Source organism: Tachypleus tridentatus, chromosome 1 (genome assembly GCF_004210375.1).
Source record: "Tachypleus tridentatus isolate NWPU-2018 chromosome 1, ASM421037v1, whole genome shotgun sequence".
NCBI classification, from domain to species: domain Eukaryota; kingdom Metazoa; phylum Arthropoda; class Merostomata; order Xiphosura; family Limulidae; genus Tachypleus; species Tachypleus tridentatus.
In genome coordinates, this window is record NC_134825.1 from 125,952,986 (window position 1) to 125,979,725 (window position 26,740).

The following is a 26,740-nucleotide window of genomic DNA, read 5'->3' on the forward strand; positions in this document are numbered from 1 at the left end:
TTTTAAGCGTCTAGTGCATGGTGGTCAGCTTGATTTATATTTCTTAAATATATATTCGTAGGAGAGAGAGGTACTTAGGACTATGTTCATCATGAACGTAGTATCTGTCGAAATCACACAATAAATCATTTTCATGCCAATTTTTATTATAATAATTTAGTGCATTATGCATTAGCTTCAGCATTATTAAATTGTTTTGAATTTCGCGCAAAGCTACCCGAGGGCTATCTGCGCTAATCGTCTCTAATTTAGCAGTGTAAGACTAGAGGGTGTGTCTGTGTTTTCATTTAAAAATAACCACCTTGGGCTATCTCTGAGAGGAAGCCTAGAGGAGAAACAACCAGTTAACATCCCCACCGCTAACTCTTTAACAAACAGCAGAGGAAGTTCTCGTATGTACCCACGGCTGAAAGGGCAGAAATGTTTCGTATAAGTTTTGTTTGTTCGTTTGTTTTTTGAATTTCGCACAAAGCTGCTCGAGGGCTATCTGTGCTAGCCATCCCTAATTTAGCAGTGTAAGACTAGAGGGAAGGCAGCTAGTCATATTATAGAAAATAACTTAATTACACGATAGATCTTCTGAAAAAACAATTCTTTATGTACTTGCATATGTGTAGTTATGGCGAAACTACTAATTTTGAAGTACTGACCAAAACGAAAGCAATCAATTAACAGCACCCTACCACCTACACTAAAGGTGTTAACTGTCACTCATATAACACAATCACAACTTTAAGTAAGAGGAATATTTTGTGGTCGCTAAATTCTAAAATGAGAGCTCTCCTGCAGGACCAACCCACACTCCAATTTATTTACGGAAGGCAGAAAAACACAAAAATGAGTAATAATGATTAACCGATTTTTAATAGCATCTTTACCACAATTTAAATTCAACTCAACATTGAATAAACTTTCTATTGTAAAACAGCAAACTGGTGATACTTTTACAGTTTAACCTTGTGGTAGTGTTCTTTATAACGAATAGCAGATTTATCCTTTCGCTTAGATATAAAATTGAAAACTTGGTGAATTTCTTCGTTTTTTCTTTTCAATCTAAATTATTTCTTATTTGCATGCGCATATGTGTTAGATTGTAACATACAGGAAGTGCTTAACGGTTGCCACGTGGACCGGAAATGTTTTGGCTCTCTGAGATGTATTAGAGGAAATTTTTGGCAGGATAAGAAAAAAATCACTATTAGATGGGATAAAAGTATAAACAAGTCTAGCTGAGACAACTTTATAAACAGAATCAACTTACTTCATATAGCACTTTACGATTTATTGTACTTGAGACATCGGCTCTTTGGTAAGAAAATATTATTATCAGTAACCACTATATGATAATTGAAAGACAGAGAAAGAACTTAGTGATTTATAATGATTCGAGAATATTTATAACGCTTACTACGCTCAACCTACATAAAAATAAAAAGGTCTAGATAAATTTATGCAAATTCTTGGTATTCTATATAATTCAAGCAACGCTCTTGAAATAAAAAAAAACTTAAATTTTTATATAAAAAGTTAAATCAACAAACGCAATAAAAAAGGAAATACGATTTTTTGAATTTTTCATTTGTAAACAACTACTATAGTATAATATATTTAAGTATCATATTAGAACAAACAATTTTTTATTGTTAGTTTTGTTTGAATAAATAATTTTAACAAAAACACAAAACAATCTAATTAACTGTGGTATTTTGTATAGGGGTTGGTAATAAATTACGGTGACAGCTTGTATATTCAATTATCTCGTGACTTGTCAAACTCAGTGGTTTGAACATCGCACAAAGGTACACAAGAGCTATCTATGCTAGCTATTCCTAATTTAACAGTGAAGGACTATAGGGAAAGAAACTAGTCATCATCACCCACTCTTGGGCTACTTATTTAGCAATATATATAGTGGGATTGGTCATACTATTATATCGCTCCCTTGTTTGGTGGGACGGAGATTCGAAACCGCGATCCTCAGACAACGAGTCGAGCGTCATAATGATCCGGCCATGCGTGTCTTAAATTCAGATTGTAAGTATAAAAAAACATGTCTGCAAGACGATAACCAAATATAGATCCGAAAGAAAGGAAAAGTTCGTCAGTAATTGTGATATGTTTATTGGTTAGGGCAGTGGGAAAGTTGTAAAAGTGAAGAAAATCTGATAAACGTCCATTAAAGCTATAAAAGGAGTATATCATATGAAATGACCAAGACAAAAAGTCAAAGTGTATACTGGAATAATTTGAACTATTAATTCCGAGAAACTTGGTGATATTCCGCTAAAACATACAGTAAAAGGTTATCACAAATAGATGTAAGGCTATTCTGAAGTTCCATATATCCCTTGCTGATATACTGATAAACTGCAAAAGGTGATAATTAAGAATACATGCCACTTGAATATTAGAGAAACCGAAAAGAGAAAACATAATATATAGTTTGGGAATATAATAACATTTTATATGCTTCATTTATACTGCTTTTCTTGCAGTAGCTTTCAGTTGACTTCTTGAGACATATATCTTTTTTTATATTTCAAGCAAAAAATTGAATCTATTAAACTCAAAGAATGTATGATAATCGAAAATGCAAAATTACCAGCATATATGTAAACATTTACAATGTAAGTAATATAAAAATATTAATGCGCTGTGCAAAAACGCAATCCATGAGAATACAAACACATATCGCTCATCTGTACTGTAATGTTTATTCTGTAGGGAAGAAGCGATTTCGTAACTCCAATAAAATTTTCAACTAGTTCTCGTTGTCTATATACATTTCGTAGTAAGACCAACAACGTTTCCACTTGTTGTTACATCTAGATAACATTAATTTTAAGAATCATTTCAAATGGCTTTAAGTTTCGATATCAACAAAATTTGTGCGGGATAGAAACAGTGCGTTTCCTCATAACATGTGAGACGTTTAGTTTAGTACCACATACTTTTAAGGAAAGTAAATATTTAATTGACATAAAGTATAGATATCACACATACAGCAAGCTTTATAGTTTACCTTTTCATGCATTAAAAAAAACTCCACATATTGACACTCAGGATACGAGGGGCAAATGAAGCATTTCACTGAGAGAAAAAAACAAAACGCACGAATTTTTTTGCGCTATGAAAGATAAAACCGTTAACGATGGTAACCGTGATACTGAAACTAGCTGATTGAAATAGCTTAGAGATTTTTTTTTCACTGTGCCAAAACATATCGTTTTTCTCTCTTAATATAGTAGCAAAATTTGCCCAAAAATAAATTATCAAGTTAATCTATCATATTTTTCTAGCGCAATATAGGGCAACTTAAACGATTTATTCGAAAATCATTATATCTTTCAGACTGTAGGCATTTAAGATCTAAATAACTATTCGTATTTTTATCACAATTTTATCTGTGGATAATGGAAACTTTCAGACCACACATTTCCGAAGAAATGTAAATTTTATTACAGTTTTTTTCTAAAATGTAATTTATGACAATTTTCGCTAAATGAAGAGTATAAACAAAAAACACTTTAATCCAAACTGAACGTGTGTGTGTGTGTGTGTTTTCTTATAGCAAAGCCACATCGGGCTATCTGCTGAGTGAGAAACTTGTGAAATTGATCTCTAATGATCTGTTTGAATGAGTGTTGATGGCATGAAATCATTACAATATGGAAAGTGTTTGTACAAATGTTTTCATTCACGTTTAAGAAAACAATCTTTACTTATTAGCTTTAGTGTTGAGATGTTTAAGCTATTCAGGAGCACTTGAAACGCAAAATAAATGGCTCTCAGTTCCGTGAGATGAAGAATTAATGTGTCATGTTAAAACTATCCAGTTAACGACTAGTAATATTTTTTTACTTAACAAGTATTTGCCTTGACATACTTAGAGTTTGATTATTTCTGGAACACTATAAAAATGTACATTTGTTATATTAGGTAAGTTTAAAACAAGTCAATACTTACTGCAATCATATACAGCTGGGCCACACGATACTCACTGACCGTGAGGGGCAGTGGGATCCGATATTCCTTCACTAACATGGCTGCAGATTTATGTCGACGTATGCCAAAAGATCAAATCCAAATTTGATGCGAGTCAATCTTACCTGACGTTAAGTCTTGACTCTCTCTCTTCTTTTTTTTTCACAGCTGTGTGCGCGAAGACAGCCATAACTGTAGATCAGTTTCCCGCATTTTGAGAGTTGACAGCCTTATGGGCAATTGTCCATGTTTTTTTATAAAACGAAAAAGATAAGATACAGAAAACCCACAAAAACGAAACTGGCCTTTGATTATGTTTTCTTTGGCTAGCTTTTATTAACTAAAAAAAAATTAATAACTCAAACTATCACGATTTTAATGGATTATATGATTTCCATATCGATGCACTCAAGGAATCTCGCTACAGCAGTCATCTATCTGCATGTTTCAAGTTTCGGATGATAATATTTTCCACAGTCAAACAGTTGTCGTAAGCCTAGTCACAGTCCTGAGAAGGAATGACGAAATTCTTCTCAAAGTGAATTCTTGACCTGAAAAACCAGAAAATAATAAAATTTAAAACGCAATATCAGTTAATACGACTTAATTTTGGTCTTTATGAATTTTGCAGATTGTAATAAAATAACAACAAAAGAGTACATGCAATTTTATATCACAAATTAGACAGAAATCGCAAAAAGGTTAAAATTTACTTTCTAAAATTCCATACAATACCAATTAATTCTTGATAAAATCCTTCTTCTCTAGTCTTTAATACACGTTTTTATTATGGTATGCAAAGTCTAGAAAAATGTGGTAATCACCAACTGTAATCTCTATATTTGAACCGTGTACTGTATATTTATGAAGAGAAAAATTATGAATATATTGCTTTGTTTTCATTATTAAGGTATCAAGCTAAACAATGATCCCATTATATTATACCCATCACGAGTAACAAAACCTGAATTTTAGCAGTGTAAGTTGAGATTGCTGCTGAGCCACTTCGGGGGTGGGGATCATATTGCCTTCTAAAGTGTTCAGTGAAAGAGTATATAAGTAAAATTTTAAGTGAAACAGATAGTAAGAAGTGTTATACACTTAACCTGTTTGAGATATTCGTCGCAATTTTAGACTAGAAGGAAGACAACCAGCCAGTAGTGACTACCGCCAACTCTGACCAAAACAATAGGATTTGACTGTCATCCTAATAACGCATTCAGTCCAAAAGCGCGATTCATTTTTATTGTTAATTTCGGTGATAATGGGACGCGAACGCTGAACCCACAGATCTATATGTAGTCCAGCACACTAACGACTTTAACAGGTTTTAAAATACATTTACTCGTTTCACTGAGCACAAGTACACATCTTCTAAATATTTTTCCATCCCTACAATTCAAAAATAAAATACCTAAGTATCATGGACCATAGGTTTGAATACAAATATGACATTTTCGAAGTAACTTATAAATATGAATTTACGGATAGCTGACATATATCTTAAACAACACACAAAGTGTTATGCCTTGCAGAAAACGAACTGTTATAGCTGTTATTATTACTTTTAGTGCAAAGCTACACAATGGACTATCTGTACTCTATTCTTCGCGAGAAATCGAACCTTGGATTTCTACATTGCAGGTCCAATAAAGTACAGTTGACCCGACGAGGGTAAAAAACTATTAATATCAAGGATACGTATATTTTGATAAGTTAAGATCGGATTTTAACAATCGCAATGGGCAGAGCACAGATAACCCATTATATAGCTTCAGGCTTGACTACAAACAAATAAAAACTCGTACAAGATCAACATGTCACTTGATAAACAAAGTAAACCTTTTATAGAAGAGTTCTTTTATTACCAGCAATGATTATTGAATTTAGTGTATCTAATGTTTTATGTATCAGGTTTTGGTTTCCAAGACCAGAAAACTTAACCACAAACTCAATAAAAACCTTTTAAACCTTAAACTTTAACTTAAATCGATATAAAAAATATAAGACTGTGCATTAAACCATAAATAAAAAGAAATGGTTGCTCAAGTTCTGATGAGAAGAAAATAATCGAAATAAATGAGGGGATTTATTTTACACTTACTGGATTGGTGAAATATAAACACGTCAGTAGCAAAGGATAAAATATTGTGATTACATATTTTTTAACACAATGAACATTAAAAGAGCAAAAAATGCACTAAAGTATAAATATTGAAAAGAAATGCATACGATTTTAAAGAATTCTATCAATATGAAAATAGATGGGGTGGTGGTCAACCCTGTCCTGACAGATCTCATGTAATTCTGTATCACTGTGTCAAATCTGGTGTTAATTGGTCAAGAAATGTGCAAACAAATAAAGAACAGATACACATACACACACGTGTTCACGTTTGTTTGTATAATTTCTCATGTCTGTTACTCTAAGATTTGGTTACGTTTTGGATTGTGCGCAAAACTACACGAGGGTTACTTGCACTACTCGTCCCTAATTTTGAACTGATAAACCGAAGGCCATCTAGTCAACAAAACCTACTGTCTAATCTTAGCTACTTTAGTTGACTAATATGATTTAACCATTACTCTCATAACACACCCGCGTCCCCAAAATGCGGAGTGTGATTTTGTGGCAACAGGAACGGAGCTAAAGAACACCCAGATTCACAGTCCAAAACGTTAATCACGACGTTATAATCGGCCCAGCTAAAAAATATATCAAACTACAAATACATAAATTATGGATTCAGAGTCTGAAACGCTAATTAATACGTTACAACCAGTCCAACTATAAATATATAAATTAAACATCAAGTGCATAAATCAGTAATTTTATTTTTTTCCTACGCAATTATATCAAGAACATTGTAATATATTCAAGGTAAGTTTAAACGAAAAAGCATGTTCTGTCATACTTATATAACGTACAAACATAACGAAAATGTGTTATGAATGTTATTAAAATCAGTTTGAACAAGATAACAACTAATCAACTAAAGAAACGAGTATTTGATCAACAGTGCGGGCGAGCAACAACCTTTTAGTTTACATTATAGAGTTGAAGATTGACGCTGGTATATATGAAATCGTATGAACAAAGTGTACAAATAAAATTGTTTGAATTATAAGAAGCGTAGGTTTGTAATCTTTAAAATACACTGCTAATATAAACAAACTTACAAACGTGTAAATTAAACCTTAAGTCACGTGTTGGTGCAGGCTTTAATAACAATAAAAAGAAAAACAAGTATGTACAACATGCTTGACACAAAACGTCTAAAAATCATATCAGATATAAAAAAATTGATTTAATTCGTCAAACTACTTGAGCTTTAGCTATCATTACGTACAAAAGCAGAATATAGTCACACGATATCTTAATCTGATGAGCAAATACTCCTAGACTACGCTAAGAATAACACTCCCTTCTGGTTTGAATTATGGTTGTACAACTTCAATCAACTGTCGTCACACCTCTGCATATTAGTATCACTGCGTGACGTTCAAGACGCAGGATAAGTGATACTTCTACCTACAGTGGTGTTTTGTTGTTGTTGATTTTTGAGGAAGTTGAATTATTTTTATCGGTAGCTTCTCGAAAGTCACAAAGAATTGTAGAGATTGAATGTGTGATGAGCTAGATCGTAAAACTAAAGTTATATTGCCCTCATATTTGAGCAACGAGTTAAGTTCTAGTTCGTTTTTATTAATTTCGTGTAAAAATACACGAGGGCTATCTGCGCCAACCGTTCCTAAATTAGAAGTGAAATACTAGACGGAAGGCAGCTAGTTTTCACCACCCACCTCCAACGCTTAGGTTACTCTTTTACTAACAAATAGTGGGATTGAACATCACATTTTAACGTCCCCACGGCCGAAAGGGCGAGCATGTTTGGTGGGACCGGAATTAAAACACGCGACCCTCAGCAGGGCCTATATCTAACTTAAAATGTTTTTAATTTTTAAAGAAATCCGTTTAAACCTAAAACACCAGTGTGAGATCATTATGATACGGTAGCGCTGATTGCTTGCCAATTTATTATGATACAGTGTTAATTTCTTGTTTAACAAAAGGTTATTACTTTTGGTTAGCGTAAAATGTTTCGTACACGATATACAGAGCTTAATAACTTGTATACATATGTAAAATAACAAATAATATAAAATAACTCTTTTCACGAGCATATGAATAATGAAAACATGGGTGTAACAATTGTACTAGATAATTATATAAAATTCCATTTTCTTTTGAACCATCTATCTATAGAAGAATTTGGCAAACTGACTTCTGACTGTCATATTTATTCCTTTTTTACGTACTCCTTAATTATATTAAATAAGTATAGTGTCTTGCAGAAATGTTCACTCCTACCAAGAATGTAACATTTAAAAAAATACAAATACTGTAAACAATTTTTAATGAACTTCAAAATTCTAATGATCAATCGTAACACTGTATGTGTGAAAGAGGTTGAACGTCAGCAAAATCTGCAAAGAAAATATATAAATTGAAATTTACTGATTGCATAAGTAATTCAGCCCACTGATTTAGTACTTGGTGGAAGCACCTTTAGCAGCAATTACTGCTGCGAGTCTCTTTGGATGGGTGTCTAGCAGCTATGCACAAAAAAATGATGTAATTCTGTCCATTCTTACTAGCAAAATTGCTTTAATTCTGACAAGTCTGTTGGGAATTGTTGACAGACTTCACTCTTCGAATCTCGCGATAAACTTTCTGTTGGATTCAAGCCGAGACTGACCAGGACATTTACTTTCTTCTTTTGAAACCACTCTAGTGTTGCTTTGGTTTTGTGCTTTAGACCCTCATTGTCTTGTTGAAATGTGAATTTTAGATCCAGTTTTAGATTTTTGGTTGTGTCAAGCAGGTTTTCTTCTAGCACCGTCTATATTTTCCTCAATACTGACAAGTTTCCTAGATTTTGCTGATGAAAGCATCCCCATAACATGATGTTGCCACCAACATGTTTGACAGTTTGGATGGTGTTAACTGGATTATGTGCTGTGTTAGGCGAGTACCAGACGTAACACTTTGAATTTAGACCAAAAAGCTCAATTTTGTCTCTCTCGTCTGACCACAAACACTTCTGCCACATGTTTGTAGTATCATTTACATGCTTTGTCACAAACTCCGTAAAAAATATAAGATGATTTTTTCAGCAATGAGTGCTTGTCACTCGCCTATACAGGCTAGCTTTTTGTAAGTACCAGGGTATTGTATGAAAACTGACTCCCATCTCAAATGTGAATTTTTAAAATCTTTCAAAGTCACTGTTGACTTCACAGTAGCATCCATAACGAATTTTCTGCTTGCCTAGCTTGGAATTGCGGCCTGATCTAGATAGTGACTGGTCAGTAAGAAACATATTCCATTTCTTAATGATGGACTTCACTGTACTCAAAGGGATAATCAGACTTTGAAATTCTCTTTTAAACTTTCACCTCATCTGTGGTTTTCTATCACTTTACTCCTGACTATTTTGGAATGTTCCTTAGTCTTCATGGTTGGTTTGTCACATCACTATGCGAGTTGTGGCTTGAACAGATTAATTTATTTTGAAGTTAAGCAATTTTTACTACACACAGATAGAGGTCATTACATTAATTTGGTGACCTTTCAACTAATGTTTTGCTCCTAAACTGATTTAAAGTTGCCGTAGCATAGGGGTTGAATACTAATGTAAATGATGATATTCCAATTTTCTTTGAAAATATAGAAAATTTAAGTAATATCAGCGTGTTTTTTTAATTTCTCAGTTTGAAGTACATTGTGCGTATCCCAAAGATAAAGTCCCGTTTGAAAGTATTATCATTGAAAGCTCAGACGGTAATAAAATGTGAAAACTTTGCATGAGGTGAATACTTTTGCAAAGCACTGTACAATAATGTTAGGTTTTACATTACAAAATATTCCACAAACTATCTTTTTCTCGCAAAGCTTACTTTATCAATTTTTATCATGAAATATCAGTTGATTGAGTACCAGAAATGAGTTATACAGGATTTATGTTCCTTGTAGGTTACTTTAAAAATGTAATCTCACACAAGTTAATTTTGAGTGTAAGGAAAACATTTCAAATAGCTTATTAATACAAAATGTAATCAAAAATAGTTCTCTAAATCTACATTTACGTATATATAACTGAAACATTCAGTATGACAAACATATATGTATGTACGTATTAATGAGCAAAAGAAATTCAAACAATAAAAATGAAATTAAAAACGCTACATAAATTAAAAGAACCCCCAGGGTGCAGGCTATAATGTGGAATATACGATGTTCCTTAGATTTTGGAGGTGGCTGCAGAAGTAGGAACCACATTGCACTGGGAATATACTATCTACCAGTCCTAACCTCCGTTCGCCAATCTCGCATGAAGAAATTCATAACAAAATTAAATACATCACAAAAAATACAAGTTAGGAGAATGAGATGTGGGTGCTCAAGCTCACATCAATATCACCCTGCACTGCCTGTAAACAGTTCACATCAATATCACCCTGCACTGCCTGTAAACAGTTCACATCAATATCACCCTGCACTGCCTGTAAACAGCTCACATCAATATCACCCTGCACTGCCTGTAAACAGTTCACATCAATATCACCCTGCACTGCCTGTAAACAGCTCACATCAATATCACCCTGCACTGCCTGTAAACAGTTCACATCAATATCACCCTGCACTGCCTGTAAACAGTTCACATCAATATCACCCTGCACTGCCTGTAAACAGTTCACATCAATATCACCCTGCACTGCCTGTAAACAGTTCACATCAATATCACCCTGCACTGCCTGTAAACAGTTCACATCAATATCACCCTGCACTGCCTGTAAACAGTTCACATCAATATCACCCTGCACTGCCTGTAAACAGTTCACATCAATATCACCCTGCACTGCCTGTAAACAGTTCACATCAATATCACCCTGCACTGCCTGTAAACAGTTCACATCAATATCACCCTGCACTGCCTGTAAACAGTTCACATCAATATCACCCTGCACTGCCTGTAAACAGTTCTCCAAAAATTAAAACCAACGCACTAATTTAACTTAATTACAAGTAAAATGGACAAATTATACTACTATAGCGTTATAAAAGCTCAACCAATTATCTAAAGTAACTAGTATAACTCCTTACCCGTCACCCGTTATGTTCATTGTAACTACCAATCTTCATACTTTAAATGTGGAACGTAATGGTCTTAAGTACCCACATCTCGCTCTCTTAACTAGTAAACCCTTGGTGGCACAGTGATATATCTGCGGACTCACACCGTTAGAAACCGATTTTCGATACTCCTGGTAGGCAGAGCACAAATGGTCCATTGTGTAGCTTTGTGTTGAATTCAAATTTATCAAACTAAACTGTATTTCATCTAACAATTGTATTTGATTTTTTTTTTTTTTACAGATTTATTTATGTGACACTGGCGTATTGAGGTTAAAACTGGTTTGTTTTAAATTTCGCGCAAAACTACTCGACTATTATCTGCGCTAGGTTAAAACTGGTAAACAGTGTATCCTCACCGCAATGTGGGTCCTACTTTCTGAAGTTACCTCCAAAACCCAGTGCATATTTTATATCCCACATTACAGCTTGTGCCTTAGATATCTCTTTAATTTATGCAGCATTTTAGATTTAATTGTATGTTTGGGATAGTTTTGTTCATTAAAATGTTATTTATTAGAAGTTTGGATTTACTGTTTTAAACGCAGTTCTTTCCTTTGGTTTTATTTTGCTTTACTGTTTAACTATTAATTTTCTATACATACAAACACTGCTGGTCAAAATCTTAAAGCCAATGAACATAAAAGAAAAATATGCATTTTGCGTTGTTAGACTCAACCACTTATTTGAGTAGAGCTTCGAAAGATGAAAACAAGAAAAGGGGAAAAAAAAAAACCTTTTTAGCATTTAATAGGAAAAATGTGAACACTATGAAATTAGCCTAAATACTAGCTAGTCAAAAGTTTAAGACCATACTGAAACGAAGCGTTAATCGGTAAACACGTAACGAAGTTTAGTCATTTGTGTTCAAGCATTAGCGTTGTTAACATTGAGTAAAAACATGACAAAGGCTAAAAAGTTGACAGAGTTAGAACGTGACAGAATTGTCGAGCTGCAAAAGCAAGGTCTCTCTCAACGTGCCATCTCTGGTGAGATTGGGCGTAGTGAAACTGCTGTTGTAAATATCTTAAAAGACCCTGAGATATATGGAACGAAAATTTCAAGTGGTCGGTGCCCAAGAAAATTTCGCCGGCGTTGAGCAGGAGGATTCGACGGATTCTCCGACAAGACACCAACCGTTCGTCGAACCAGATTAAGGCCCTTACGGACGCATAATGCAGCTCAAGGACAATAAGACGGCATCTACGAGAGAAAGGCATTAAAAACCGTAAACGTCTTCAAAGGCCACGCCTCCTTCCACAACCCGAATCAGCTCGGTTAAACTTTGCTGAGAAGCACCAAACATGGTACGTAGAAAAGTGGACGAAGGTTGTGTTCCCTGATGAGAAAAAAATTAACCTGGGTGGTCCAGATGGCTTCCATCGTTACTAGCACGCTAAAGATATCCCACTGGAGACATTTTGTACACGACACAGTGGAGAAAGTTCCATCATAATCTGGGTTGCTTTCTCCTTCCATGGAACAATGGAGCTTCAGGTTATACAGGGGCGTCAAACAGTAGCTGGTTACATTGGCATGTCGGAGAGAGCATCCTTATTGACTGAAGGCCTTCAATTGTAAGGAAATGACTGGATCTTTTAGCAAGACAATGCTGCAATCCACAATGCCCGCAGAACAAAGGACTTTTTCATGGCGATAATGTGATTCTTTTGGACCATCCAGCATGTTCGCCCGAACTGAACCCAATTGAAAATGTTTGGGGGTGGATGGCAAGGGAAGTCTATAGAAATGAACGTCAATTCCAAACAGTACATGATCTTTGTGAAGCCATCTTCACCACTTGGAATAACATTCCAGCCAGCCTTCTGCAAACGCTTATATCGACCATGTCAAAGCGAATGTTTGCAGTTATTCGCAAGGACGGCCGTGCAATTCACTACCGAGACCTCTTGCTGGGCATTTCCTACCCTGTTTAGGACTTCTTTTTGGTATGGTCTTAAACTTTTGACCAGCTAGTATTTAGGCTAATTTCATAGTGTTCACATTTTCCCTATTAAATGCCAAAAAAAATTTATTTTATTTTCCCTTTTATTATTTTCATCTTTCGAAGCTCTACTCAAATAAGTGGTTGAGTCCAACAACGCAAAATGCATATCTTTTCTTTACGTTCATTGGCCTTAATATTTTGGCCAGCAGTGTATGTATAAATAATAACTTATTTACCTATCTATATGCGTCTGTCTTAAGTATAACCACTTTATAGGTTACTAGCTTTTTTGGTAGCAAGTGGGCGAAGTGTCGTATATTCTGGTGGAATAATAATAAAGTAAAACGCTGATGGCGGCACAATAGTTTACTACCCCGCTCCCTATTGGTCCCAACATTAAAATCCTACTTCCTCATGTGCAATGACAGGCCCGGCATGGCCAAGCGTGTTAAGGCGTGCGACTCGTAATCTGAGGGTCGCGCGTTCGCATCCCCGTCGCGTCAAACATGCTCGCCCTTTCAGCCGTGTGGGCGTTATAATGTGTCCGTCAATCCCACTATTCGTTGGTAAAAGAGTAGCCCAAGAGTTGGCGGTGGGTGGTGATAACTAGCTGCTTTCCCTCTAGTCTTACACTGCTAAATTAGGGACGGCTAGCACAGATAGCCCTCGAGTAGCTTTGTGCGAATTTAAAAAAACAAAAAACATGTGCAATGACATAAATATATTTCGTAAAATTCATCAGCTTAATCTATTCAACAGCGAAACATCAGTTATTCAAGTAGCTGATGATTTAAATAGCATCTCGACTTTTTATCTGAAGCCGACCTGATGAGCCCTAATGTTCGGCGAAAGACGTAGTCAACACTGCGCATAACAATAAACATAGCTGACACATTATTATACCAGCTGAGTTATTCAAATTAAATACAGAGGCGAAATTATACTACTGTATGTTAAATGTGTACTAAATCATAAAAAAATACAATCGCTTATACTATCTTGCGCAATAAAAATGAAACTTTAGGTAGGGTATCTCAATATGTGATTACCTCACCAACATTGTAGCCTAGATTTAATTATATGTACAAAAAGAGACATACGTAATACACTAGGTTAAAATATTTGTCTAATTAAAATAATGGTTTTGCTGGTCCATTTTAGGACATTTAATTAAATATACAGTGTGTCCCAAAAACATGTATACACACTTTGACTGATTATAACTCACTCACTCAAACTTTCCTTTTTTACAGGTGCAACTGATTCAAAGTAATAGCAGAAGCAAGACTAAGCTTTGAGAAAAGGAAATTTATGTTAAAGTGTTACTGGAAGTGCGAGAACGTAGCTGAAGGCCCGGCATGGCCAGGTGGGTTAAGACGTTCGACTCGTAATCTGAGGGTCGCGGGTTCGAATCCCCGTCGCACCAAACATGCTCGCCCTTTCAGCCGTGAGGGAGTTATAATGTGACGGTCAATTCCACTATTCGTTAATAAAAAGATTAGCCTAAGAGTTGGAGTCCCTCACGAGAAGTAGAGCTGTTGGAAAGTCTCCACCGATCTCCAAGAAAATCTGTTCGGCAAACAGCCCGTGAGACAGGAATCCCAAAATCGAGCGTCCATCGCATGTTGAAGCACGTTCATTGGAAAAGTGTTATTCCAGAATTAGCCCACGCATCCATTAAAGATGATCCTGACCAGAGTGTTGAATTTTGTGAGTGATACCTAGTAAAATATGCAGAGGATGCACAGTTTCCAAACAAGATTGTCTGGAGCGATAAGGCTACATTTAAATTAAATGGCTCAGTTAATAGCCACAATTGCACTTACTGGGCATCTCAGAACCCACGTGTTACGGTTGAACACCACGTAAACTTACCAGGGGTTACAGTGTGGTGTGGATTATCAGCGTTTGGCTTTATTAGACCATTCGTTTTCGAAAACACAATCACTGGTCTCGTTTATCTGAACTTGCTGGAAATAAAACTCCTCATCTCCACATTGCAGCAAGATGGAGCACCGTCCCATTACCATCGTAATGTGAGGGCCTATCTTGACGAAAATTTGCCGAGCAGATGGATTGGGCGAAGGCGTAGCATTGAATTTCCATCACGTTCACCAGACCTCACACCCCTGGACTTTTTTTTTTTATGGGGATAAGTGAAAGATAAGGTTTATAGCACAAAACATGCAACAATCAATGAGCTGAGAGTAACTGAAAGAGAATGCACCCAAATACCAAATGAAATGATTCATGAAGTTTGCAATTCCATCTGTCCGCGTTATCAGCAGCGCCTTGATCAGAACGGTCATCAGTTCGAAAACCTGACATAACTCAAAATATTATACATTTTTCTTCTTAAACTTGGATTATAAAACCTAGATATATCTTAATAAACATTGTATTTATAATAATTCAAATTGTGTATACATTTTCTTGGGACACCCATAAAAAACCTGCGATGAGCTCATCATCCTATTAAGCTATCCACCTATCAACACCATCCATATGTACAAACACCATATTTAGTAACACTATCCACTTAGAGGAACACCTCCTGCCTTTATTAAACGTACTAAATGTTTCACTTATAAAGCAAAAATGTAATTGTGATTAAAACACATTTTCGGTACTAGTCATTGTAAACACTACATTATGCAAATTGAATTAATAATTTAAAGACTTTGATTGTTACTACAAAGTTGAGACACGTTGATCTACGTCACCCTGTGGTAGTTCGCTTGCGAACTATCTGCGCACTCATCGTACCGATGCACCTTCTGATGTCGCATCCTGGAACTACGACTCCTAGTAACACGCTCTCTGTTGAGTAACACTCAACTTATGATGCCATGCGAGATCTTCTATCCACGCGCTCTCTGGTAGCAGACAACTTCTGTTGTCAAGTGTAATGGCGACATGAAACATTCGTCTATCAAGTGTCGTGAGAGCCCAGCAACGTGCCTTCTGATTCAATAACGTTGTCCACAAATAAATGTCGGAATTCTCACGACGACATTCAGTAGTTGAATATTGAGTCACGTATCGTTGATTTGTTGATTTAATCCAACGTTTGTCACTTGCAAGGTGTCTTACTTGTCTACTATTTCAACTCTACTCAGAGTAAGTTTCGTAATCCCCAAGACAACATGAACAAGAAGGACTTTCGTCCGATTTTCCTCTACGACGTCAAACTTGGATGAAAAGCTACCGAAACTGCAGGGAATATCAACCAGGCATTAGACTATGGATCTGTTACTAAATGTCAGCGTTGGTTCCAAAGGTTTCGACATGGAGATGAAAGTCTTGAAGACCACAAAGGTCGTGAAAGGAAGCCATCCTTAGATGAAAATACATTAAGAGAAGCAGTTGAGGCAGACCATCGCAAAACGGCACGTGAACTTGCAGAAAATATAGGCACAAGCAAATCAAGCATTGCTAACCATCTCAGTGCGATTAGAAAGACGAAAAGTTGGATAAGTGCATTCGGCAGGAACTGATTGAAAATCAACAAAATCGGCCTTATGAGACCTGTCAGGAATGAAGCTCCAAAAATTGAACGAATTGGGAATCGAGGTTCTGCCTCATCCAACTTATTTCAGAGACATTTTCCCTACAGATTTTTATTTTTCAAGCACTTTAACAAATTTTGGAACAATAAACGCTTTCAAAACCAGGCAGTTGCAGAATAAGATTACAGGGAGTTCATTGGCTATAGAAATTCTGATTTCTACAGCAAGGGCATAAACAATATCGTTACACGTCAGCAAAAGCGTGTCGAAGCAAATGATGTTTACTTTGATTAAAGCATGTTTTACAACATTGGTTTATACTTTTCCAAACTTATCAGTTCAAAAATGACATTTATTTCTGAACAACCTAATACTTCATAGTACTATGTCTAATCCCACCTTTCTCTCTGAAACAGCCAATAAATTTTGGATAACTACTGATATTGATGCTAAGAAAACTGTCTTCCGCGTAATAACCAGGTTCTAAAACAAGACAAAAGTATTAAATCGGAAGTTAAGCAAAAAACAATGAAAAATCTGCAGCTTAGGTGAATTTGTATCACAGATTTTAAGCCTTTAAACTGTGACTTTTAAAGTGTTATACGACATATATAAATAGCGTTGGGAGACGCAACAGTACTATGAAGAAGAATATAACGATATAACATCTTGGTTTGTTACGGAATATTCAATGACGATTATCAAATTTGTATCAAATGATACAAAACATAATGCTCTGCTGACGAAGAGGTGTTTGGAAAAGGAAAGACTTGGTGAAATAAAATTCATCAAATGGCTAATCCAACGTTCTGATGCCTACCCAATTAAGTGCAAAACTTCACAATGGGGCATCTGCACTGTACCCACAAAAGCAATCTTATCCCGAATTTTAGCGCAATGGATATTTAGTAACACACTGGATCGATGTCAGTATAAATTATATACAATTAAGGCTGAAGAAGGGTTACTGAATATCGATTATTTTGCAAAATGAACTTTTAATGTAAAATCTTGTAATCCTAAGTATAAATATAGTGTGTAAAGCAAAACGCTTTTGTTTTAGAACTTCCCACGAAAGCGTAGGTTTTGATACTTTGGAGTCAATACTATAAATTAAATTAAATTCAGTACACTTATTATTAAAAAAGTAATAAAAATAATCGTCTTCGATATTAATAGGAAAGTACTTCATAATGAAATGTGTCCAAAATAAGGATTGAGCCCCAAATAAAAACAATAAAACAATAAAAAGAAACATACTATGAGTACGCTATACACGCATGTACGAACACACATTTGCTCTCGAGGTTTGAATAATTTATTGTAACTTTATTTTTTTCTGAAATCTTTATTATTCAAAATATTGCATATAAGGAAAAGTATACGAAGAACATTTAGTAAAAATTACAGATTGAAAGTTTCAAATGAAAAACTGTAGCGGAAACTGAAAATAATTCTCTTTATATGTAATGATTTTCAACGCTTGAAGCATTTTGCACGTTTCAAACAATTACTAGTAAAAACTTCGAGTTCTGAATGCGAAACGTAATGACCTTTTAAATCTTAAAATTCTACATTTAAAGCTGATGTCATCATAACGTAAGCTCCGACATCATAAAATGTAAAAAAAACAAGCCATACAAAGGGTATGGTAATAACTTAACTGTAAAAAAAAGTTTTATAAGCACGTGTATCATAATTACTGTCACATATCTTCACTTTATTTAAAAATGTGCAAACATAATACAATTTATCTTTGCCTCAGTTTTAACAACACAGAAAAAAAGACAATTAACTCATTAGATATAAAATTGTTTTATGCAGAAATCAACAAACGATTATCTCCAAGAATAAAAAAAGAAGAGAGTTTCCTTATTCCATATCACGACGATAACAACAAGTAATTCTTACTTGACAGTTTTAAAAGGTTATATGGTGTTAATAAAACGTGTATTTTGTTGTTCATGCAGCGTACGTGCCAAAAGTTTTATATGGGACTGTACAAAGAAGTAAATTTATGCCTTTCGAATTATAATAATCCGTATTGTCTGTTAAGCCTTACAAAAGTTGTAGTTGCAAAGGTAACCATAGAAACTTGTTGGGTTTCGCAATTTCTCAGCTTCTAGGCCGGAAATATCATTTGTAGAATGGATCTTTGTAAGAGGATTTGTAAACCTCTTAAGTACGCCCACATATGATTTCTTTTACTTTATAACAAGACTACAAGAGGTGGCATCGCCCCCTAGTGGCACAGCGGTATGCCTGCAAACTTACAACGCTAGAAACCGGGTTTTGATACCCGTGGTGAGCAGAGCACAGATAGCCCATTGTGTAGCTTCGGACTTAACTACAAACAAACAAGAGATGGCGTCAGTAAGTAAAGATAATTTAATTATCTCTGTTTGAAGTAAATAAGTTGAAATAAATAGATGTAATATTAAAAAACAACTTTACATGTTTGTTTTTTGTTAAGCAAAAACCTACACAACAGGCTATCTGTACTGTATCCACAGGAAGTATCGAAACTCGATTCTTACAAGACCCTAGACATATCGAGGTGCTACTGAAATTTTTTGTTATTTTTTTCATACTAGAGAACATCAGTTTGTTTTAATGCAAGTGGCAATTTGTTTCTCTTTGTTGACGTTTCTTACATTTGTTAATATACCAGTATGTGTGTTATTTTGACTACCTGACGAAAACAATTTTACTCAATGAAAATTTGCGTTATTTTCATTTTAACATTATTTTTCGTTATTTGCAATTGTTTATGTTGATGGCCAAATATTTCCTCTTTCATGTACCTGTTAAACTAGCTGCAATAAGATCAAACTAGTTGGTCAAAGGGGTACGAATAACTTTTAAAAAGGATTACATTTTTTCCTCGGTTTCTATTGGACAAGTAGCGATGTATATACGTATTTATACAAACATACGTATATAAATGACATACAAAATGCATATAAAGCTTTATGGATTGGTTGGTTCAGAAACTCGCGCAAAGTTACACAAAGATCGTCTTTGCTAACAAACACCGTAATTTTGAGCTAATAGAATAGAAAGAAGCCAGCTAATGAACATCGTCCACCAACACTCTTGGAATATTCTAATCGAATGGTGAGAACTGGGTGTCATTCACAGCCCCAAAGTACGAATGGTCTTTATATAGCAAAAACTCACAAACCGTTGGCCCTCCAGTGGCACAGTGGAATGTTTGCGGACTTGCAACGCTAGAATCCAGGTTTCGATACCCGTGGCAGGCAGAGCATTGATAGCTCATTGTATAGCTTTGGATTTAATTACAAACAAACAAACAAACATAAACTTGGATTTACAGTCCGGCATGCCAACCACTGTATTATACCTAGCCCAAAGTTTCATAGAACAACATTCTGTATTGTTAAATTAGCTACTCTTATAGAACTGATACTGTTTGAAACTACAGCTCACAGATGGTCCTGGCATTCGTGTATTTGTTAAGGCTATTTTGCATGTTTTCATATTAAAACATAATGATGTAATTCAGGCGCCTTTCTGTTCTTACTTCATAAATATTATATTTTCATGAAATATAAGAGTTTCTCATATTATTTACAAATTTAATGAGAAACATCATAAAAAATAGTTCTTGTTGAGGGATGTTTGTTTGTTTTTGAATTTCGTGCAAAGCTGTCAGAGGGCTATCTGCGCTAGCCGTCCCTAATTTTGCAGTGTAAGGCAAGAGAGAAAGCATCTAGTCATTATCATCCACTGCCAAAACCAATTACATAGTTGCTTGGACAATCCAGATTATCAACCCCAACATAAGAATGTGACCATATAGTCAATCAATTCTGATTCTGCAATGATAGACTAACAATTGTGACGCTTGATCATTTGTTTTTAGCTGCATCTGGACGTCGTATCTGTGTACAAACGATTAGAAACAGATTTCACACGGCCAACGTCTACGTCAAAGCATTTCTTTCACAATAAGGAACAAAACAGCTTGCGATAGTATAAAATACCAGTGCAATGGATCATAGACATATGGACATATGCAAACATATCCACTTTACAGATATCCCTCACTTTGCTCTGCAGCCAGAAAACAAGCGTTTAGATTACTCTAGATCCATATCCAGGAAATATTTTCATACAAAAATTTCATACTCATTGCAGTGATTGAAGTACATTGTGGGCATGTATATCATTAGTAAAATTACACATTGATCTCTATATCCAGTGGAATGGTACCCATAATATCATGTATTATATGAACTTCATCTCATAACCCCTTATGCTGTTACAAGCTAGCATAGGTGGCCTTGATTTAATCTTATGAATGATATATCAATTTCTACCCTGCTATACTGGAAGCTCATTAGACTTCAATCGCATCAAACACGTAGAAACAAGTTAGCGAAAAACCGCACAGAAGAGAAGTGGTTCCTTATGTAACAACTTCTAATACATAGAAAAGGCAGTGTGTTCCAATAATAGCTTTTATATCATATTGTTTAACAATAAAACTATAACCTAACATTGTTGTTAAAAGGTTGTGCGTTGAAAGTATAAAATTAAATGTATACACTATAAAAATTGAAGAAAAAGTTTTCTAATTTAGAGCCTACGTTAATTGAAGCGGTTTGTTTTTTATTATTTAAGTTTGAAACTAAGAGACAAGTCACGGGGAAGGTTACCGTTATAAATATTTCTGTAAAAGAGCAACAAAAGTATACAAGTTATACTTTTATGCTCAAGTGGGTTCAGAATACACACAATGACATAACCAACTAGAATAAATCAGTTTAATAACCCGAGCAAAGCCGGATACTTTGGCCAGTAATTTATAATTTGAATGCCAGTCCATGATGCTTTCCCTTTGTAATATCGCTGTCATATGTTGTTAAAATGGAAGTTGTATACACAGCCATTCCAGTTAGTGTTCAAGCTTAGTAGTTTATTCGTTGGATACCTTTTCTTAAAAACTTTCGATGAAGCTACTGACATTTAGAAGTGACAGTGTGCGTGCTATCAAATGAAGTTAAGTTCTCAGTGGAATTATAGTGCTCGTATTAAGATGAAAATTAGCGCCTAAACTATTTTAGTATAATATACCGTCTACAAACCAATAGTTACATAAACGCCTGATTTCAGTAAACCTATGTGAGTGTCCTTTGAACGCTAGCAAATAAAATAACCAGTACTTTCACTACTACATCAAAGACATTTTAAGAAATTATTTTTAATCCGTCATTTTCATGTAATTTCTTTGTCTGTTAATTTTTTTCAAAGAAGTAAAAACTGAGTCTGAACGGGAGACAAATGCTTGAATTTACAGCAATTTCGCTGGGTTAGTTTTATTCCTTCAGGAAAACTCTGAAATAGTTCCTCCATTGTTTCATCTTTTCCTAAACATATTAAACCTTTGTCAGAACAATAAAACGTTACGTTTGATTATTTCACTCTTCGACATTAATACTTCTCAATTACTAACTTGTTATTACTTAACAAGTATATTTAAAACCAAATCACTTTATTACTTTTTATTATTGCGCATATATGTATATAAATTTAGCTGCTAATGGAACAGCTGAAAAAAACTTTTATAAATATAAACAATATAAACTGGCACGTTTCTATAGCAACCAAACAGACAGAGCCCCAAACATGCTTAAGAGACACGAATGCAGTGCGCAATACGTCTTTAACGTTATTAATAAAATTTACTCTGTCGTGCAATGAAAAATAATTTGATCCAAATAAAATCTTTACTTTTGGATTGCTAAGCAACTAAATTTTACGAGTGAAAAATGACAAAAATAACATTCTTATTTAGTTATAAATGAACTCTAGAACGAACATTTTTAGCTTAAACTGATTAAAATAAAATTAATTCTTTTCACACGATTTAGTAGTCTATTGCGAATTATCATAACCCTAAATTCAGTTTTCCTTGAGTTATGAAATAGCTAATTTGATAACATTAATTCGGTTAAAAGGTAACGCCAAAAGTTCAGTTTTCCAAGACTACAACACAACTATTGAAGCTCTTTCTAAAATAAACTTTTTTCTGTTTTCTTACAATAAACACCATACATTGTAAATCGATGCAACTGTTGTTGTTTTTATATAGGTAAAACTTGCCAGACGTCATATTATTACCAGTATTTTTAATATTTTTTACGATATCACAGACAACACACAACCTCATGTACTGATGCAGCATACCTAAGTTTCCTATCATTTCGTAAGTAACTTGTGCTTGAACTTACCCTGACCGTTTTCCGTCGTACCTCACTTAGAACAAGATTCGCCATTATGAGCTGCGTACAGCAAACAGCTTTCCGAAGTTTCTGACGCAGAACATTGCTCAATTAAATTCGTTTTCGTCTTTAATAAACAGTAAATATTCATCAAAGCTTATTGTAGCTTGTTAGCACGAAGCTATGTTGAATGAACACTTGTAGCCTATTCTCTTTGTATGGCTTAACTATCTTCAGCTTCAACTCGATCAACGCGCGCATACCGCTCGCGCACCGCGGTTTCAAGAGTGCGCCGCGGGTTCCAAGAGAAGCCATGCAGCGCATACAAAAGTCGATATACTGTTACAACTTACTGCGTCTATGCGTATGTCATGTGAAGATATATTCAACCAATAGATATAAAAAAATATACAACAGAACGATATAAACTGTTATGTGTTTACGGTGGAGAAACAACTAAACATAAAGCTATGTAACTGCTATCATGACATATTCAAGCAACCCCAAAATAATTATTTTTATGCACATTTCTCGGTCACCATTTTAATGTCGCTAACACTATTTGAAAATTACGCCGATAAAATATATGGTACATCGAAATTTTAGTTAAAATTGTCATAAAAAACATTAACTCCACGAATATACAATAAATGTAATGTATTTAGAACATTAACCCAATGGACTAATATTTTTGTAATCCAACAGGGCACATAATTTCTAAGTTTAAATATTAATTTTCCACATACATTCCCATATATTAAATTCCTTACACCAAACTCCAAAATTGCTTTAATACTCATTCCAAATGATTATGGAACTATCCACATTTTTTAATAAATATTTTATTTAAATTATTTTAGGTCCACATCGAAACTTCTGACAGCTTGATTCATAATTCAGTTTTGTGTATTTAAATATTCATTCTCAATTTCACGAATTTTTTTATATTTTACTTCATCCTACAATTACAACACGTTTTTGTTCTTCTACGTTTGAATATGTTTGGAAAATGTTAAAAAAACACCAGACACATATTATATTTATATTTAAAATAAGCTGTATGTGTTTGTGTGTGTGTATATGTGTTTTTCTTACAGCAAAGCCACAGTGGGCTATCTGCTCAGCCCACCGAGGGGAATCGAACCCCTGATTTTAGCGTTGTACATCCGGAGATATACCGTATAGCGGGGAGCATAAATATAATAAAAAACAACAAAATACTCATTAACTTAAAATATTGTTCAGAGAGCAAAGTTCATAAACTTTCTCAACATTTGTTTTACAATTGGACAACGTAGTGGTGCATCATGAATAGTACATTTTAGTGCATAGCCAGGTGGTTAAGGCATTCGACTCGTAGTTCGAGGGTCGCGAATTCGAATCCCCGTCGCACCAAACATGCTCGTCCTTTGAACCGTGGAGGTGTTATAATGTGACGGTCAATCCCACTATTCGTTGGTAAAAGTTGGCAGTGGGTGATGATAACTAGCAGCCTTCCCTCTAGTCTTCTAAATTAGGGACGGCTAGCGCAGATAGCCCTCCTGTAGCTTAGCGCGAAACTCAAAAACAAACAAACCATTTTAGTGTGTGTGTGTGTGTGTGTGTGTGTGTGTGTGTGTGTTTCTTATAACAAAGCTATATCAGGTTATCTACTGACTCCACCGAGGGGAATCGAGCCCCTGTTTTAGCAGTGCAAGTCTGTAGACTTACAGTACATTTTAGTAATGTATATGTATATATACATATTAAAGCTTCCATTGAAAAAAATGAAGATTTTATCCAGACAAAATGCGAAAGCTATCCAGTACGTGTAATTCGAGAATTTAAACTTGGTAGAGAATATTTACTTGTTTATACACTTTTTGTTGCACAGTTTCGCGATTTACAAAACAGTTAGGTTATCAGTATTAGTTAATTTATGACTTTCAACTAAGAGCACTCAATTGCACACACACACACACACACACTATGAGAAAACAACGAAGAAAAAGCGTAAAAGCATTCCAAAGATCCATCAGCAGCTATTAACCTCCTTTAAAGTTAGTGGGTATTTGATTATATCATACAATAAAGCATACGCTAAAGACATTAAAGTTATTTTGATAGTAGTGATAAAAGTTGATTCATAATTAGTAATTCTATTCTGGCTGAAATGCATTACTCAGAGGTTTCTCATTCATGGCACGCGGATCTTTACTACGCGGCGGTGCTCCGTGTACTTATATTTTCTTTTTCTCTCCAAAAAAGATTTATATCAAGCTCAAAATACCACATACTCTCCTTTAATTTTCCAAAATAAAAAGGGGGGGAACATAAAACTGGGAACTCTATTAGTTATATGCCACTGAATGTAAATTATCTTTACAAATAATGTACACACACTCCAAGGAAGTGTAAATTACTTTAGGATATCCTTTTAATGAAGTAGTTCCTGAAATATTTAACTATAAGGAAAATCAAAATGGAAATGTAGTGCAGTGATGCAACTCATAAGTCATATATTGTAGGATAACAAAGTGAACAATAAGATTTAAACCGAACTGTATTTGTAATATCAAAAATATATATACACGCTGTTGTAACAAGTATCGGCATGATTGTACTATACTTTTTTCAGCTTCTTGTTTGTATATCACAGTACATGTCAAACAAGCACTAAATCCAAAGCTTCTTCATAAATATGCTTGAGTAGGTAAACGCCAAGTAATCGATTAATCCAAAGTTTCTTTAGGAACGTACACAGCAACGATATAAATGATAAATAATAATTCAGTCCAAAATTTATTTAGGAACACACCTGGCCACTATAGATCCCGAATAATTGTTTAATACAATGTTTCTTTAGAAACACACTTTGTCACGGTATTTGCCAAATAATGGTTTAATACAAAGTTTCTTTAGGACACACTTAGCTACGGTATACACCAAATAACAGTTCAATTCAAAATTTATTTAGGAAAACACTTGACCACTGTAGATGTCAAATATTTGTTGTGTTTGTTTTTGAATTTCGAGCAAAGTTACACAAAGGCTATCTGCGCTAGCCGTCCCTAATTTAGCATTGTAAGATTAGAAGAATGGCAGCTAAACATCATCATCCACTGTCAATTCATGGACTACTCTTTTATCAACGAATAGTGGGATTACCCGTAACATTATAACGCTTCAACGGCTGAAAGAGCGAGCATATTTGGTGTAACTGAGATTCGAACCTGCGATCCTCAGATTATGGGTCGAGTGCCTTAACCACCTGGCCACGCCGGGCACAGATGTCAAATAAGAGCTTAATAAAATACTTCTTGACCACGGTACACGCCAATAGAATTTAATCCAGAGTATTTTTAAAAACATGTGGCTTTTATCTATTAAAGTAACTTACTAATTTCTTAGTGTTTTTCTTTCCCTTATAGTTTGTACAAAGCATTTTCCCCTGTTTCTAACCAACTGATAAATACCAAAAGCATTCATAAAACAAACAAACAATTGGACAATGAAAAAAAAAAGTAGATGTGATCCTCTATCTTTTTATCTTTTCTTAATGCACTGACATTAACCTGCACATACGTTTCATGCAATATATGAAAATGCTTTAATATGCAAATCAACAAGTCACTTGATAAAAACAGTATATTGGTACGATATGCATTGGGTTGCCCAGAAATAAAGTGTCGGAATTCTCACAGTGACATTTAGAAGCTGAATATTGAGTAACTTATCGTTGGTTGGTTGGTTGGTTTAATCCAACGTTTGTCGCTTACAAGTTGCCTTAATTGTCTGCTGTTTCAACTCTACTCAGAGTAAGTTTCGTAATCCCCAAGACAACATGAACAAGAAGGACTTTCGTCCGATTTTC

The 26,740-nt window shown here is 34.8% G+C and overlaps 1 protein-coding gene across 6 annotated transcripts in view; it reads right to left on the reverse strand.

Moving 5' to 3' along the window:
• The window catches only part of LOC143222823 (protein retinal degeneration B-like), a 118,582-nt gene that overhangs the window by 62,336 nt on the left and 29,506 nt on the right, over positions 1–26,740 (reverse strand). For 5 of the 6 annotated variants that reach the window (XM_076449932.1, XM_076449915.1, XM_076449926.1 and 2 more), the window contains one exon: positions 3,967–4,535. In XM_076449932.1, the coding sequence (XP_076306047.1) occupies positions 3,967–4,044 (78 nt within the window). In that variant the 5' untranslated portion in view covers positions 4,045–4,535. Of the gene's footprint in view, positions 1–3,966; positions 4,536–22,896; positions 23,151–26,740 lie in introns of those variants that run through there. The other variant, XM_076449910.1, reaches the window with a different exon arrangement.